The 19462-nt window shown below is 40.7% G+C and overlaps 1 protein-coding gene across 1 annotated transcript; it reads right to left on the bottom strand.

Annotated features, from left to right (window-relative positions):
* On the bottom strand, window positions 1–17057 carry tmem39a (transmembrane protein 39A). The gene is made up of 9 exons (XM_030080550.1): window positions 16753–17057; window positions 7263–7467; window positions 5603–5825; window positions 4636–4719; window positions 4232–4386; window positions 3092–3449; window positions 1380–1567; window positions 1164–1284; window positions 1–915 (listed from the first exon to the last, which is right to left on the bottom strand). The coding sequence occupies exons 2-9, from the start codon at window positions 7373–7375 to the stop codon at window positions 676–678; spliced, it is 1482 nt and encodes a 493-aa protein (XP_029936410.1). The 5' UTR covers window positions 7376–7467; window positions 16753–17057; the 3' UTR covers window positions 1–675.
* Between the last annotated feature and the right edge of the window lie 2405 nt (window positions 17058–19462).

Here is a 19462-nt window from a genome sequence, read left to right as displayed (position 1 = left end):
TCAAGAGTCAGAGTTTTTCCTTTATTCAACCAAATGGTTCAAATCACATTTGAAATCAGGGGTTGAAGTTGTTCAGAACAGTAACCATTATTCACAGCCCTGAAAACCTCCAATGCTGATATTAAAAAAAATCATCCTGTCGACATCAGCTTCGCTGGATTCAGATGTAAGTTTTAAGGGTTGTCAGGGTTAATGTGGAATAACCTGATGGATCAGTATGTAGGAACAACTCTTTCCTCTGCTATTAATATCTTCTGTAAATGACTAGGTGTGCAAAGGATCTAACTGACTTACAGAGGCCAAATTTAATTGGCCACCTGCACTTAAAACATCTTTGGCGGAAGTCACCTCCTGGCATTCCCTGACTTTCATGTCGCCTAGCAACAACATAACACAACATACCAATGTTGTCAGCATGGTAATGCCCGGCGTAACCCGAAATAGTATACAAAATAAAAATATTCTTTAAATAGGTATATATAAACATTGCATGAAAAATAGAACCGTATCAAAACACAATTATGAGTTCACAGTCCGTCCCTACCCCTCCGAGCATTGGTGCTAGGCAACACCCCTGGCCTGCTCCTTCCACCTTACCTCACATTCACCCATCTCCCCTTGACATTCAGAGTTCATAGGTGAGGAGCAGGTGGTGGGGCGGCCACGAGGCTGCCTTTAGTGTGACTTGAGCCCCAAGCTGTTGGAGGAGAGCGGGTACGAGTAGGCTTTGCCCAAGACAATGCGGTCTCGGAGAAGTTTAAAAAGGACATAGTAGTTGCAGAAAAGAATAAGGCCCAGGGAGAGGGTGTGGTTCCAGCGTTCAGAGCGCAGCAGAGAGTACAGCTGGTAGAAGACCACACTGGACTCAATCCAGATCAACAGGTTAAGGATCCGCAATGGCTTGTGGAACAGGAACTAGAGAACCCAACGAGAAGAAGTGAGGTTCAGATGGGAAGAACTACAAAAACAAGGAACTATGGAACAGAGGCCAGAAATATTGTGTATTAAATTGTTTAAATCAAAGCGATGAGATAATAATAAGGTCATGTTAAAATGAAATGAAATTAAACTAGTCTTCATTTTGCTGAGGACCCGCTGGGAGCCCTGGATCATGGTTTTAAAAACCACAGCACTAAAACACAAAAATATGCACAGTTACTCACATAAAACCTTGCATGGGAAACGTCCGAGGGCATTGCCACATTATAGGGCCCTACTGCCTTGTACAGACAGCGACTGTGTCGTACCAGCACCCCCTGAGGCCAAATGGTACTTTCTGACCACCTGGAAAATGAATGCAGAAACACAACATACAGTAAGAAAAAACACCACATCTCATGCCTCTGTGTCAATTAATGTGTACACAAAGGGCCACTCACATATGCTGAGGTGCATTGCTGTAAGAGCCGTGCTCTAGCTTTTGCCAGCGGCCCAAGTGAGCTGCAGAACGATGAAGGAGATCACAGTAGCTGGGAGGCAGCAGCTGACTCATCAGCATCACAAACGCATTGATCCACACCATGATCAGGTGTTCACACGACCATCGCATGTCATAGTACTGGGTACTCTATGGAAGTAAAGAGTGTGTTAGACACAGTAGCTGAACTCACACTCCCACACAAACACAAGTTATAAGGCACAGGTAAAGAGAAACGGTCTGGCAGGGGAGAAGAAAATACGCCTTGTTCAGTCTGCCAGCCCAAATCTGATTTTTGGCATGTACACACTGGAGCCAGATTAATTTTATCAGGTCAGAATGGAAAAAACCCAAATGGGATTCAATTTTTACAAGTCAGATTGAAGCAACATGTCTATGTGGCTTGAAATGCAATTCATATTCAAATTTCTGCTCAATTTCTGTCAGTCTGAGCACTCTGGCCGCTCCAAACAGTGTTGAGCTGTCCTTAATGTCACTTGCAGCTTGACACATGATGATGGCGACATGTCCAGAGCACTACAAAAAAATGGACAGCTTGGTGTATCTGCAGCACAAAACACTGCTGCATGAATCAGTCTCTTCTGACTCTGATGTTTCCTGCTGCGACTGAGGAATTCCAGTAGTGCATGGACTGCATGGACACACACCCAAATTATTACCACAGCAACCAGGGAAGGTAGCTTAACTCTGCCTGAACACACAAATCCTACCTAACCGCTTGCAATGTGGACAGTTTGTCCTGCAGATCTTATTTGAAAGGGGGGAAAAAAAAATCACATTTCCTTACAGTCTGAAAAGGCCCAAATTGTTGGAAATGAATAGGGGCTGCCTGACGGTGTTTTTGTTCTCTTTGCTATGTTTCCTAACATGTTTTCTATTTGTAGTTTTCTTGTTCTTTATCATTTGTTTTTGTTCTCTCCCCATGGCCTTTCTCAAAATGTCTTCCCTTTTTCCCTATTTCATCTGTGTGTTTTTGGGGAGTTAAACAAGAGGGTTAAACAAACCTATTAACAATAAACTTATTTATATAGCACTTTTCGTAAAGTTACAAAGTGCCTAACAGAATGAAAAAAAGATTTAAACACAGCACAAAACAAAAAGAAAAAACAGATCATATAACAGAGGGGAATGAAGTTACACAAAAAATAAATGCATAAAACGTGGGAAAATGAAACAGCAGCATTCGGAAAAACTTTATGATAAAAGAATATTTTGAGAAGCGATTTAACAAACACTAAAGATGTTGCTTGTCTGACCTCGATCGGCAGACTGTTCCACAGTTTAATGGCTCTGACTTTGGACTGTGGGAGGAAATCTGAGATCCTGTCAGAAACTCACACAGACACAGGGAGAACATGCAAACTCCACACCAGGGACAGAGAAGGCTCTACTGGAGAGGTATGAATGTTGTTTCCTTAAGACCAGCCTAGGTTTTCTAGACCATGCAGGAGAATCGAGTGATTGATCATGTCTGAGGCTCAAATCTAAAAGCAGCAGGACAGCGCCACCTCTGTCAGCTTAGTCTAGTCAGGGGGTGTTGTCCTATTGTGTTTGTTGGAAACTTGTGGGTCTGTAAAGCCCTTTGAGTCGCTAAAAAGTGATCTGGGGCTCTAAATAAAGCTGAACTTGAACGTGAAAGTGAAATATACCAACCTTGACAAAGCAGAGGGGCAAGAAGGCGACGTAGTAAGCGCTGAACAGAGAGTTGAACAGCACTTCCTTGATTCGTCGGTTGAAGTCACTCTTCAGCTCCTCCACCTCGGTGCGAATCAGCTCTGGCGTGTGAGAATGTGTGTGAGGGGGGCAGGTGTGTGTGGGTGTGTGGGGGGGGCTGGCAAACTGCTCTCTGAGATTCTCCCGTAACAGGAAGAGGAAGTCACGTGGACGAAAGAAAGGAGCCTCTGTTAGGTCGGTCTGCTGGTGGTCGACTGGGTAATCACAATCAACCGACGCTGTTTGGCTCTTCCCCCCCTCCTGGTGAAAACAGCAGAGTGGGACGTACACACCAAACCTGGAACAGAGAAGGGTGGTGGTGGAGCATGAGGACAGAAGAACAGAGCTATCAGATTTTTGTTTTTGAACGAGGGCATGGTAAGTCAGGGCTGGGTGACATATCAGTATATCATCATTGTGATATGAGACTAGATATCATCTGAGACTATGGATACTATACTGCACTAGTTTTGGATACTATATAATGATAGGGCATGATTGTTGTTGCTGTTTCCTGGTTTAAAAGCCTACATGACAGTAAAGGGACACATTTTTCTGAACTTAGACTGTTCTAGCTGTTCTGTTACTTGCCTCTGTCTGCTTGGTGATCATGTCCACATTATGTACTCATGATTGTTTATCAAATATGTCTTACATATTTGATAAACAATGATTATTGGTGCATCTTACAAATGCACCAATAATCATTTTGTAAGTATTTTGAATTTTGTAAGAATCATAATAGAAATGCAGATGCAGAACAAGCCTCTCTTAAGATAATCAAGTTGTTTTTTTTTTGTTTTTTTTAAAAACAAAAACCATGCTAGTTTTACTTGGTTGCTAATTTCACAGTTGCTAGACTAAAGTCATACAGGTACCAATTTCACCATCAGCCAAATACTGGCAATAAAAGTTACATTTCTAGCCGATATCGCCCGACACCTACAGTCTGTTGATATATTGGACCGTACCTACTGGTAACATTATTGAAGACGTGTCCATTTCAGGCTGTGTGAATGTGTCTGCCTATAACATGAACAGTAAACAGAGATTAAGAAAATTCTTCTCTCTGAGACTCACGGGTATCCCAGGAAGAGCAGGTTGAGGACAGAGTGGTTCTTGCAGAGGTTGACAAGGGTCCAACAGAGCACCCAGCCACAAAAGGTTAACAGACTGAGCCGTGCTGCAATCAGAACCACATAGCGGAGCAGCGATCCCCCACCACTCTGAGACACCTGGATGGACACACAATACATCCACCCTTAATTAGAAGACCTGTAGCTTAACAGAGAGAGCATGGTGCTAACACTGCCCGGGCTGGTGACTCAATCCCACTGGAACCAATCATGTTAAAATATATGCACTCATGGTACTGTAAAGGTTTTTGGATAAAGGCATACTACCCAGTACAGTATGTTCAGGTTGCAGGATACTTGTATAATGCGCGTGTATGTATATGTATATCTAGATCTACATGTGTTTACCTCTGAGACTATAGTCCAAACAAGTCTTCTGGCCAACATGACCGTGATGAAGATAGCAAGGTGGTAGTCCATCAGATGGAAGTTCTTTAGGGACACGGCACATTAAAGCAAACAGGAGAGAAAAACTTATCATTAGTTTTCCATGAAGAAGACAATTCAGCAGTGTTGTTGCACCATTACATAAGAACTGAACGTTCTCTGTCAAAATCTATCATGCTGGGAGACTAGACAACCATTCAGATTAAGCAATATCACAGAAGAAGGAATGCTGTTATACAGAATATCATGCAGGTGTGATTTGGTTGTAGATTCGCTAGAGATAATCACTGACCCAAAACTTAGTTGATGCGATTATCTTTGACTGAATCATAGCCATGATAATATACAGTATTACAGCATGACTTGCTTTTAAGCAACTCCATTTATCAGTTAACAGAAATAAGTGACAATAATTAAAAGGTGCAGCCTGTAGGCTTCTTTCCACCTCCTCATTTTCTTTTGACGACCATCCATAATTTAACTCCAATGTTATCTATGGAAATGTGGCAATCTCTGTGCTATCACAGAGCTCAGTTTGTTACAATGTAGAAAAAGGCAGGTAATGTAATTAACAGTTATTACAGAATGCCTAAAGTGAAGTTATACATACAAGTAAAAGGTCAGATTGCTGTTATACTGTATATCAGCAATAATGGAATGCCTTTTGCCCAATGAAATAACTTGGTGCGATCCAACTTTTAACAATGAGGTAGAGGGGTAAAATGGGGAACATTACAATAGTTGAACTCTACTTGCACGGTTCAGAGATCCACAGCAAAATAGGATATATAACTTATTTGAGAGTTATGTCTCAAGATTTTGTTTAGTTTGAAAATCAGAGTGAATTTAGTGAATAGGGAATTAATGTTAGTCAACTGAGGATGTTCACACTGTGTGTGTGCATGCGCGTGCGTGTATGTATTCTCACAAGCGAGGTAGAGGCAGCAGGGTGACTGTAGGGATACCACCAGACTGTCCTGTAGATGTTTATGTACTGGACAAACAAAGCCACCAGCAAATAGACAAAGAGCAGGAACTCAAAGAGCAGACTGCTATCCAGTGGCAGCTCGGGGATCCTTGAGTGACGGACAGGCTCCGGAGTGATGAGGGCCGAGAGAGGCGGGGCAGACAGACCCACTGAATTACTGCTCCTGAAAGAACACACACACACACACACACACACACACACAAAATTCTGTGGGTTGAAGAGTGCGTGTACTACAGCAACCATGGCCGTGGTTAGAATGTGACTTCAGCAATGAGAACTGCCAGATTCAATCTTAGATCAGGTCTGATTGACATGTCCACACACAACACTTGTATCTGAGCTCTGTGGTAAGATTTGAGATACAGTTCTTTATCCCTAAGAAGTAATTCAATAAAAAAAATACTTTGCACTTCACAGGTCTGTCTCTCCCTCTGTTCTTGATTTTGCTCATTTGTGGCAGTAGAGCTCCTAACAGCGGACAGTCAAGAACACAATGTGTTCTTGACTGTGCATATTCCTCTGCATTCTTATGGCCCTGTGGAGAGGAAAATGTAGTCTACACACAATACACACACACAGCACGGGTGGGAAATCATCACCTCCGCCTTTTTCACTGAGTGGCTGAATAACATTTCGTACTTTCGATTTCCTTTTTTCTGCTCTGCTTGAACCCATTTCTTCCCTGATTGATCTCTGTTGGTGGCTTGCACAGAATGTGGAAGCTACCTGGAGGCAATGTCAGGCGGAGTGTGGTACATAATGATGCTGCTTACAATACCCAGGATTTATGTCCACACATACCTGAGATCTGATAGCAATACAGGCCAGGCCACCTCATCATGTGGAGTTTGTGATGTGGCCTGGGTCCGTCCTGACAGCATACACACCCAACAGTCAATGCGTCCTGGTGTGATCGGATGAGCCAGGTCACACTGACAACTGGCAGGTGTAACCACGGCCCATGACTGTGCCTTACCACTGGCCACACAATGAGCTAGACTATCATTAAAACAGTGCCTTTTTCTGTTCCTAAAACCTGGTTGCAGGATTAAGAACAAACCAATACATACAAGGCGGAGAATTACAGTCTCTTTTTTGATCCTGATGTTATGTTTTTCAGAAGAAGTGGTTTGCATGGCAAGGTGTTTCTGGTTACCAACAGGAAAACTGACTGAAGACCAACAAAGATGACATTATCTCAGTATTTTTGGATCACTGTTGATGCATGTCAGAATTCAGTTTCTAAAACAATGTGGCAGCATTACTGTCTCCATCCCAGGACACTTCTACAGATTGAGAATTTGGGAGTAATTAGTTAAGACCTTTTCAGTTCAGTATTTTAGCCAACGCAACAGATGACACTGTGCCTTAGTTGTTGCAGGAGGAGCGGACAGTTACTGGTAGCCACTGAAGATAAGAAAAAAATGATAGTGCTAGCCTTTTACAACTGATATTTGGCAAGGAAGCCTTACTCTGGGCGTGTCCACATCTCATCGTAGAATACACACCAGAATAACAGGCATGTTTGGTCCAACTTTGTGTGTAAGTGTGTGTGTGTGTGTGTGTGTGTGCGTGTGCGTGTTTTTGTTTGTGTGTGTACCTGTTCCTGAAGGCTGTGCCATTGCTGATGTTGCCTCCAACCAGAGTCTGCAGGGATGGCAGAGCAGAGCGACTCAGCTGCTGTCTGCTGGGACCCCGGCGACCTCCTGGCATGGTCGCCAGTTACACGGACTCTGCTTGCCAACCAACAGCCACTGGGACTCCTCCCCCTTCTCCTCAAAGAGCCACCAAATACACCCAGACCACTGGGAAAGGATGCAGAGATGACCAAGTTAGTACAAGAGAAATAAAAATGGACACAAACACACTTAAAAAAGACCAACAAATGTGAGGCTTTTTGTCAGTATTTACAGTGGGTGAAGTCAAAGGTTCTGAAAGTATCTTCCCCATTGTTTTTCCCCATTTGGAAATGTACAATTAACAGTAACCGCAATATTACTCAGCATCGAATGACATCACTTCTAAACGTTTCAACCTTGTTTCTGAAGAATTATTTTTTTTCGACCACTGGTTTGGTAGCTATGTCAACTGGAACTAAATGTTAAGGTTATAGTAACATTACTTATTCAAACCCAAGGCGGACAGCGGATGCCTCAGTGAAAAGAATCAATCATCTCCATGTTCTATGATCGCACGGCATCCATTGAGCCTTTCCGCAAGTGCACACCAGATTTTACTTGGTGTATTGTAACCCAATGATACGATGTGATATGATGCCACAAGATCTCGATTTTACCTTCCTAAGGCTGCACTCAATAACCTCGCCCACCTCCTTAAGCATATTTGAGTACCTGTAGGCTATAATTAGGCAATAAATCCAACCCAAACTGCCATATTTACCTTTTGGATTCACTTTACCACTGTGTAAACAGAAAGGAGGAGAGGAACAGCTAGCGCTATTAAAGTAAACAAATTTGACCTGCTCTTAGCAAGAATGTGTTTATTTTTTAATTCCAACCCTTGTGAAATCTGTCATGTCTAGTTTATAAGGGGTATTTCTTTTTGCTGTCAGTGCAGTATTGGACCAAAACATTCACATAATTCATCCTGGACTGTTTTCACTTACATTTCTCCTAAATTAATCAATCAATTTTTCTGTGTTGTACCTTGTATATTACCTTCACCTTATGTACAGTAATTGTTTTTCTTCCAGTCTTTGCAACTGAATGATGAGAGTCATTAAGCTGATTACAAGTCAGTTTAAAGACTATCAGGATCATCTTCATCACAAAGACGAATTTCAATAAACCAGTGGAGATAACATGCAGGTACAGTGACAGAATATGCCAAAACAGTGTCTTTTGTTTTTTTTATTTTATAAGAAATATCAAATTTTATTTTGAATTTAAAAACCTGGAACCATTTTCTAGCAAATATTGCTGACCAAGCTATTCCACAATAGAATCACAGAAGGCACTGAGGCAACATCGGCTCCAAACAATGAGTGTCCTGTTTTTGGAGGAAAATGTAAAGCAGATCTTCCTCAACAGTTACTCAAGTGGTACCACTAATAGATAACTGAGATGGTGGTTATTTCTTTTAACAAAGCCCCAACATCAGTGGAAAGGCCTCCAAAACCCAAGGCAAATTGCTTTGGGGTTGCAGTAAATTTATACAAAGTTAGATATTTTTCATAGCTGATTCAACAGAGGTAATTACTCAAGACAGCAAGAGAACCTACTATGCTTTGAAACCCTTATAAATGCATTCATATTGATAACAGCTTTGTGATCAGTTAAGGTTTGGAAAAATATTACCCTGGGGCAAAAGGCTGTTTATCACATGAAGAGTTAAACCATGTTAAAAATCAACCCCAATCATGAGAAGGGCATCAGGGAACTTTGATAGCAAGTGGAGAACTTTTATCTTTAAGTGAGTCCTTGAGTTTTGTGGCATATGTTGGCATTGTAGATGTAGATGTTTACAGTGGTCAAGATAATGAAACTGTAGTTAACAAATAAGCATAAAAAATTACCTGATACATAAAAATGTGAAAATAAAATGCACCCCACTCCCAAAGTTGTTTATTAGACTGCCAGCACCTGCAGGTCACTTAGACCCATTAGCAAAGCATATATCATTAGCTGATGGAGCCTTCCAACATGAAATTTCCTCTTTGACAGATTCCTGGGATAATCCAAAGTTAGTTCTAAGTGATTTTGTAAAAATCTGTGGAAGAAAGTAAAGCTAACACACTATTTGTAAATCATAGTTTAGCGAGGAGATCTCCTATGAGAAGAGTTTTTAGGCACAAACAAATTTGTGTGCACAAACAAATTTTAGGCATAAACAAATAGGCATAAACCTAAGTCAGGTGACATAACGCTGCAAAAACTGGAATACCAAGCCACACTGGATGCTTATATTACACATATGAAGTGTGAGCTGACTCCACGGGTGACATATTTAATAGAAAAAGCTGTCTGTGGGCAGAAAACGGGAGACACACAAGATTTACATCTTGCTCAAGACAACGGAATTTATTTTAGTAACAAAATCTTTTTTTTTGTATGTCTCCAGTGCCTTCACCAATGCAACTAGGCAATAAATCGATCAAAGTCTCTGCATCATACAGCATACAGACATATACCATGCATCTCCAGCAGTAAATGGCACACATAAAATCATCAAAAATACCACTGTTACATAGCTAAATGTACAATACAAAATTCTGATAAATAAGAGTGATATATTATCGAGAAACATACATACACCCAGGCAATGACAAAACACATCCTAAACAACAGGCTACTGACAGTCACTTGCAGCGGTGCTGCAGTAACTGGTAGTGTTACAGTTACAACTGGCTAGCTGCTGGCTAACTGCTGCGAGCTCGTAGATACTTTCAAACACTCATTAAATCTGTTCCCAATACATCTTGGACACACCACTCATCAACACACACTCAGATTCAAATGGAAATGTCCATGACACAAATCACTGAAAAAAAAAAAAAAAAAAAGGTTTGAGATCATACCTATGGGCAGAAAACGGGGGACACACAAGATTTACACCTTGCTCAAGACAACCGAATTTATTTCAGTTGGTCTCGAGCTTGGTCTCCATGGTAACTGCCCACCGCAGGGAAGGCTAAGGGTTCCACATCTAGTGGTGTGAAGGTGCAACAAATGCAAACAGAGTTCAATTCTGATACAAAACAAAAAAAAAGTGAGGGGGCAAAGGCCCACTCTGAAACCACAATAAGGGCCCATATGCCACACTTAGAACACACAAGCATGATTTGGCATGAAATTTAGTCAAATAAACAAGAGAAAAGAAATGTTTTTTGGACCTTGTTAGTGCATTTGGCTCTGTATCACATAAACAATTGTAGGAAGCTTTCTGTTTATTCAGGGTTCCAAGTAACACCAAGAATACTGCCTATTTCCAAAATATTCAGATAAAACTACGACCTGGCGACTTAGGAATAGGTTGGACTCAAGTAGGAAAAATAGGTAGTAATTATGGCAGGTGCACTGTTCACCTTTCCCTATGACGATGCAGATAACCACTGGAGCATCAATGTGGGTGGAAGCAGGGGCAAAGCAACAGGGAGATGCACCTCCAGTCAACAGGGCGTAGATGGATATACAACCATAAAGACTACAGCTCCTTGTGCTTTGCTAAAGAAAGCTGAATAAAGTGATAACTTAAACTGAGGAAGAAAGATATTTAAGCAGAGTAGGTCGATGAGCATATCAAATGTCAATGGGAAGCTGGTAGGCAAAATGTTTTACATAGATAGATGAGGAAGCAATACAAACATCTCCTCAGAAGCCAATCAAAAGGCTAGGGTAGTGATACGATACAAATCTGAATGATGGGAAGCAGTTTCAGGAGATAAGGCAGCAGTTAGCTGGAGGGTACTATGTAAACTAATGTTGTGGTGTTTGCAACTCCCTTGACTAACTAGGCCTTTGACGGTGTATGTCACACCATTATCAAAGATGAAGTTAGAGTCATTTGACAGACTTGATATTTGAGCTGTTCAGCTCAGATGCCATTTTTGGCAAGCATGTTACAGGACAGCTAAAATGTGGACATGTCTGGAAGGAAGAAACTAGATATTGCACATACAGACAGAAAGGAGAGTGAACAAAAGCATCCTAAATATTTAAGGTGCCACTAGTTATGCCACAATAATGTAAAAATACACAAAATTCAATAAACTAAATAAAAAAATGGACTTGGACCTCAATACATCAGACTCTGTGTGAGCATATTTGCCTGCACGTGACCTGAGGTCCTAAAGTGAAGCCCCTCTGGTTATCCCTGGGTCTTAGGGCTGCATGATATATCGTTTCAACATCGAAATCGCAATATGCACATGTGCAATAGTCACATTTCAGGACACAGAATGTCATATAAGGCAAATTAACTCAAACACATCATGATGCAAATTTTTAGCTGCTTGACACGAAAGGAAACCTCATATCCAGCAGGCTCTGCATGCTCACCTGCCTGTAAACATGCACGAGACGTGGCTACTGTCACAGAAAACATCAACTGGATGTTAGAGACAGGTGTTCAGGGATGGCCTTTGAGTGTGCACATTCCCTTTATCAATAGCACCTGGAACTGTGTGCATGCACTCTCCCTGATTAAGCTCATGTTGGACAACAATCTCCAGGAGGTGTGTGCACAAACCATGACAAATAATAGCAATATGTCTACATGAAGTGACTGATAAGCAGAGTATCTTAAAATCCCCATGAAATGACCTCACGATTACTCCCTGTAAAACATAGTATCTTAAACAGTGACATCATCCTGCACTAGTGGGTGTAAATTAAAACTTCAACCAGTAAGACTTTCACAAATCTTCAAACATTCCTTCTCATTAACCTATCCCTTCAAAACTGATATACTATTGTTTTATACTTGTGAATGATCCTTACCTGCACTATATGCCACCCAAACATCCTGTTTCAACTGGAACTGCATAAAATAAGAAAGTAAGAGCCTATTTCATGGGGTCCTTAATGTCCCTTAAATTAATACATAATGTAAAACCAAGTCAAATAACAGAGGAAACACATCTCCTGCCAAATTCTGTAAGTACCAAAGCTGTCAGGTTGAGGCTTTTACATACATTGTGTGCTCTAAGTGCACTTTGATGTGACCAGATTGGCCATCATCTTGTAGGTTCAGATATGGCTGCATATGGTGCTGCTCTGTCAGGGTCAGTGTAGTACAAGAAGACTGCAGACCAGGGATGGGCTAAAATGTTTCATGGAAGGCCAAGAGTATGCCAATTGATTAATTAGCATTACCATACCTTCAACAGGGCAGGAGTTACTCATAAGTATGGGTGCAGTCTTTAGACAGAATGACAACCTGCTTACTCTCAGCATTCAAAGGCATATAATTAACAAAGCATTCAGAAGGTCTCTTGAAGCAACATCATCACCTAAGTGCAGTGTTGTGCAAGTTCACACTTCACAAGAACAAGCTCAAAGTTCAGTTCACACCAAACTAGTTCACAATTTTGAATTTTGAAATGAGTTCACAGTCCCAAAAATGAACAAGTTCATGTTCATTTCTTCTTCCTTTTTTTTTTTTTTTACATGAGCTCCTCTACTGAGCTAGGAGTATGTTTTAGGCCAAAATTGGGATAACGTAGGACAAATTGCAAGAGAAGCAAACTCAACTGATTTTGTATCCTCAGTTTGTCCTGAGTGAGGGAAAAAAGTCCAAAGGAATCCCATTGGTGAAAAGTTTTGAAAATCACCTATATATGACCATATAATACCAAGAAACACCCTTTTTAACACACAGGGGAAAAGGGTTCAAAATTTTACTTTCAGATATCACTATAAAAATTCACAAGTTGATTACACACACAAATACAAGAAAAAAAGTCAATTACAAGTTCTTTGAATTATTCTGTTTACACATGCATATCACACATTATCTGATTTGATATGCGCTAATTGGAATAAATGCCAGAACAGATATTTAAACAGTGAATTAAAAGGTTACTATATATAGGCTATAGTAACCTTTTAACTCACTGTTATATAGTAACCTTTTAATTCAAGGTTACTATATATATAGTAACCTTTTAATTCACTGTTAAAATATCTGTTCTGTGAATTAAAAGGTTACTATATATATAGTTATATATAGTAACCTTTTAATTCACTGTTTAAATATCTGTTCTCGCATTTATTCCAATTAGTGCATATCAAATCAGATAATGTGTGATATGCATGTATAAACAGAATAATTCAAAGAACTTGTAAATGACTTTTTTTCTCGTCTTTGTGTGTGTAATCAACTTGTGAGTTTTTATAGTGATATCTGAAAGTAAAATTTTGAACCCCTTTCCCCTGTGTGTTAAAAAGGGTGTTTCTTGGTATTATATGGTCATATATAGGTGATTTTCAAAACTTTCCACCAATGGGATTTCTTGGGACTTTTTTCCCCTCACTCAGGACACACTGAGGATACAAAATCAGTTGAGTTTGCTTCTCTTGCAATTTGTCCTAGGTTTTTTTCATAAAATGACTGGACTACCATCCATGCTGCATGCTGGTTGCCACAGACAGCCTGGGACAAAAAAGTGGCCCTGGACTTCGCCCCAGGCCGTCCAACAGCACAAGCACACCATCCAGATTCTCTACAGCCCCAAACTGAACCACTGTCACACACAGCATGAATACACCAGCCCCTAACACCGCCACCTGTCTGCATCACAAAAAATGTACAAGCTTACTGAACAATATTAGCCTCAGACAGTTATTTTTTAACATAAAGCAGAAGATGCAAACAAACACAGCATTTTTTCAGTGACCAGTACCACGGCCAAAAGATGTCTCCTCAGACTTCATATGACCAGTCCAAAAATAAACAAATGGGGAGGCCAACCACCAAAAACATATATTTTCATTCTTCAGTTGACTAATTGAGCTCTTAATCTGAGGAATAACAGTAGACAACACAAAAACATGAAAAAGAAATGAAAAGATGAACTGTATTTGCTGTGTTTTTTTTTTTTTTTTCATTTGCCAACATTTTGTTTGGATTAAATTTCAATAAACATTGGATTAAAAAATCCATCAAAAACAACAGCCTGGGTCAGTAATAATTGGTTTCGCATTTTTAAAAATCCTCTATTTTTTACCAGATTAGCATTACTCAAAAATTTGGGCCAGTTCTGACCAATTCTCCATCCCTGAGACACTTGATAACTATGAGTCCAGAAGTGGTATGTTTCAAAAAGCTTAAAGCAGGCACTTCTGCATGCTTTGTGATGTCTGTCATATTCTGTTGCCCACTATACTGTATATTAGGATAATGTAGGTGTAGTCCAAAAGGTTTCATCCAATTTACTGTTACTATTGTCTTCCAACAAGTGTATTTTAACTTTCACCTCTTGATGTATTTAGCCTACATGATTTAACCTAGTTCACACAAGGATTATGTAGGTCTAGTTTATGTTTAATTAAAACTGATACAAAAGGCCTAAGTCAGTTTTTATTTATTTTACCGCAACAGTATTGTCCTTGTGTTTTCAGACTAAGAGGGTATATGGGATCACAACTGATATTAAAACACATAAAAAACAAGACTTTATTTTACAGCAGCAGTTTCTGCCACAGTGATAAGTAGGCATCAGGTGAAAAAATTGATACAGCACAGTATCACAATATTATGTGTGGCAATATTATATCGATAAACAGACACAAAGTATGGATATTGTATCGCCAAGAGTCGATGCAACATTTATGACAGGTTTTTATGACAGAGTTGGTCAGTCTGTCTGTTTGACAGCCCCATGTTGCTGCAATAAAAGTGACTGAGGTGAGATAAACAGAATGAAAGCTTGAACCTATTAGATAAAAACAGATGTTGACAGAGTTTTCCCTTGGGGATGTAAATTGCAGTTGAAAAAAAGGTCATAAATCATGATATATCACAATACATGTTATCGCAATACTCAGAATATTGTAAAATGTTTTGTATCCTGAACTTTAGTATTGTGATAATATGGTATCAAGGGGCCTCCAGTGACTCTCACCCCAGTGATATGCACAACATGCAGGTACCCTTTTCATAGACTGCAGCATCCCCTGGTCATTCTGAAGAAAAAAATATATTCATTCTGTATAGCTCTTCACTCATTAAATGCATTGACTGGAGAGAAAAACTATAAAGGTTTTCTTCTGAACCTGCACTCCAAATAATTTGTGACTTCATCGGATATTCAAAACGCATACTTTATTTATGAGGGCAGTAATAATGGGCCTTTGTGGCACCATTCTCTCTTAATGGGGAATAAATAATGTTTGGTAGTCCCGCCCCAGACAGAGATGACAGCTGGAAACCACATATGCAAGTTTTCAGTGGCTATATGTCCTTAAACTGACTCAGCCTATGAACATGAAGGCGATGATTAATACAGCACGCTGTCGCCGTTCTGCACAGCCAACAGCTTTCATAGCGTTACACTATACTGCAAGGCGCTGGTTAGATCATCTTTGTTTTCCACAAATGTGAAAATTTGCCATTGGCTTCACAAGTTGGTTAAACACTCCATAGTAAATTACAACACATGCAATAAGGGAGACACAACATGCACAGTACAGACAATAGCAGAGCTACTGCAGTTGGTATTCAAGACTAAATGTTCTTGGTTGCTGTAGAGGATCTATAGGGTCTTCCCCGAGGGCAGTTTCATGAATTCTTTGACGAGGGATCAACAGGATCAGACACAATCTATCCAGCTTTTTGTTTCACCTGCATTTTATACATAAATGCCAGTTGTCTCTGCTCTTTCCTAAAAATGTCACTGACCAAGTTTATAATTCCATGTATACAGCAGTTGCCCATACCATGCACACATGAAAAGTTCAAACACTTTCAGCAAGACTTCTGTAAACAGTCTCTTCAATGTTCGTGCTTACATCGTGTGAATACAATTTCCTGTTCAGATACAAGCGTTGCACTCATTATTCTATTTGCATTGCGTTGGCTGTAAAACTGAAAGTGTCATCAAAATAAAGTTCCTAAATATATAAACTCGCCTGGTGTTTCAACTAAAACTAACAGTAACGCTGAAAGAAAGACAAACGCGAAAACAGGAACTGAAAGGATGAAGCATGCGTTACAGCAGCGGGATGAGAGGACGTCAAAGAAAATGCCCACGACGTGTCCTGCTGCTAAACTGAAGGGCGAAACTTTCCCACCTGTCACATCCTTTCAAAGTGTTTTAGTTATGGCGAAGCAAGACGGCGAAAAGGTGGCGGTAGCCGCGCCTCGTACTGTCCGTCAGTCTGTGTGAGTCGGTGCGGTACTTTTTGTGCTGTCGCTGGGCTGTTCGGGAGCCTCTTGTGCCGTGTTGTAGCGGAGCTTGCCATGACATGCAGACCTGTCTGAGTCGTGACATCACGCAGCGCTGTCATTTTCCACGGCAGCACAACTTAGGAACACACTTTTAGGCAAGCCGCACAAAACACACACCTGAAGCGACCTTGTGTGTGGCACGCTGCAACGACACGACATCGAAAATTTAAATATTTACTCACACAACATGGACAACACACGGAGGGTGAACTAAACGAGGATGCATCAGTCAGTTGTGTGGCTTCCAGGCTGCCGAGTCCAGACAGCACCGAGCATTTCTCCGCCTTCCGCCTTCGATATCCAGCCGCGCTGCCGTGGCGAGGACCCGCGCCGCCGACCTCAACGCTGCGGCGCTGCTTTAAGACCGTTTTAAAAGCCGAAACGGGTTAAAAACTTAGCCCTGGGGCTGGAGGAGCAACAGTGTAATGCACTACACAGAGACCGACGTGGCAAACCTGCACCTCCTCTACTTGAAATGTCATCAGTGTGCGACTTGCACTATTGGCTGGCTGCACAAGCTGCCGCGCATGCGCACTTTGACCGAGAGGACACAAGTTAGAAGCTGTGTTTTTTACGCTTGAAGAGTGAGTTTTTCCCCCATGTTCTTTGTTTGATTAAATTCAGGTCAAATACATGAGGTTAACATGTTACATGTTTACATTTTTCATTAGAAAATGTTCTGTAAATATACCTAAGTATAATAAATAATATAAAAATACATTACAATGGACAACAAATAATAAAATGTAGGGAAAAGAAAGAAAGATACCAACAAAAATCCTTCAGGGTCTGCAAACTAATTGGAAAAAAATTGAAATGGCTTTAATAAATTAGCCCTCCTATTATCTTTGGGGTCAGTTTGTAGCTGTATAAAACCTGTAAGACATATCTATGATTTAAACAAAATTGTTGAAGTTGTTTTGGATGAAACAACATACCGTAACACCACACCTGTAGTAACAGAACACCACACATGTAGTAACATAACAGCACACCTGTAGTAACATAACACACCTTTAGTAACATAACACACCTGTAGTAACATAACAGCACACCTGTAGTAATATAACACACCTGTAGTAACATAACACACCTGTAGTAACATAACAGCACACCTGTAGTAACATAACACACCTGTAGTAACATAACCACACCTGTAGTAATATAGCACACCTGTAGTAACATAACAGCACACCTGTAGTAACATAACACACCTTTAGTAACATAACACACCTGTAGTAATATAACACACCTGTAGTAACATAACCACACCTGTAGTAATATAACACACCTGTAGTAACATAACAGCACACCTGTAGTAACATAACACACCTGTAGTAACATAACACACCGGTAGTAACATAACCACACTTGTAGTAATATGACACACTAGACACAGACATTTTGGGAATGCCTGAACATTGAATTGCTAATATATTCCAGCAATATTTTTTTTTTTTTTTTTTTTTTTTTGGAGTGCCTGAAATCAAAACTATGAATGAACACATGTGGAGTTAGGTACTTAACAAAAAAAGGTGAAATAACTGAAAACATGTTTTATATTCTAGTTTCTTCAAAATAGCCACCCTTTGCTCTGATTACTGCTTTGCACACTCTTGGCATTCTCTCGATGAGCTTCAAGAGGTAGTCACCTGAAATGGTTTTCACTTCACAGGTGTGCCTTATCAGGGTTAATTAGTGGAATTTCTTGCTTTATCAATGGGGTTGGGACCATCAGTTGTGTTGTGCAGAAGTCAGGTTACTACACAGCCGACAGCCCTATTGGACAACTGTTAAAAATCATATTATGGCAAGAACCAATCAGCTAACTAAAGAAAAACGAGTGGCCATCATTACTTTAAGAAATGAAGGTCAGTCAGTCCGAAAAATTGCAAAAACTTTAAATGTGTCCCCAAGTGGAGTCGCAAAAACCATCAAGCGCTACAACGAAACTGGCACACATGAGGACCGACCCAGGAAAGGAAGACCAAGAGTCACCTCTGCTTCTGAGGACAAGTTCATCCGAGTCACCAGCCTCAGAAATCGCAAGTTATCAGCAGCTCAGATCAGAGAGCAGATAAATGCCACACAGAGTTCTAGCAGTAGACCCATCTCTAGAACAACTGTTAAGAGGAGACTGCGCCAATCAGGCTTTCATGGTCAAATAGCTGCTAGGAAACCACTGCTAAGGAGAGGCAACAAGCAGAAGAGATTTGTTTGGGCCAAGAAACACAAGGAATGGACATTAGACCAGTGGAAATCTGTGCTTTGGTCTGATGAGTCCAAATTTGAGATCTTTGGTTCCAACCGCCGTGTCTTTGTGAGATGCAGAAAAGGTGAACGGATGGATTCCACATGCCTGGTTCCCACTATGAAGCATGGAGGAGGAGGTGTGATGGTGTGGGGGTGCTTTGCTGGTGACACTGTTGGGGATTTATTCAAAATTGAAGGCACACTGAACCAGCATGGCTACCACAGCATCCTGCAGCGACATGCCATCCCATCCGGTTTGCGTTTAGTTGGATGATCATTTATTTTTCAACAGGACAATGAGCCCAAACACACCTCCAGGCTGTGTAAGGGCTATTTGACCAAGAAGGAGAGTGATGGAGTGCTGCGGCAGATGACCTGGCCTCCACAGTCACCGGACCTGAACCCAGTCCAGATGGTTTGGGGTGAGCTGGACCGCAGAGTGAAGGCAAAAGGGCCAACAAGTGCTCAGCATCTCTGGGAACTCCTTCAAGACTGTTGGAAAACCATTTCAGGTGACTACCTCTTGAAGCTCATCGAGAGAATGCCAAGAGTGTGCAAAGCAGTAATCAGAGCAAAGGTTGGCTATTTTGAAGAAACTAGAATATAAAACATGTTTTCAGTTATTTCACCTTTTTTTGT

This window comes from Myripristis murdjan, chromosome 3 (assembly GCF_902150065.1).
Source record: "Myripristis murdjan chromosome 3, fMyrMur1.1, whole genome shotgun sequence".
NCBI classification, from domain to species: Eukaryota; Metazoa; Chordata; class Actinopteri; order Holocentriformes; family Holocentridae; genus Myripristis; species Myripristis murdjan.
Note: the sequence above shows the minus strand (reverse complement) of the source record. Positions and strands in the feature narration are given on the sequence as shown.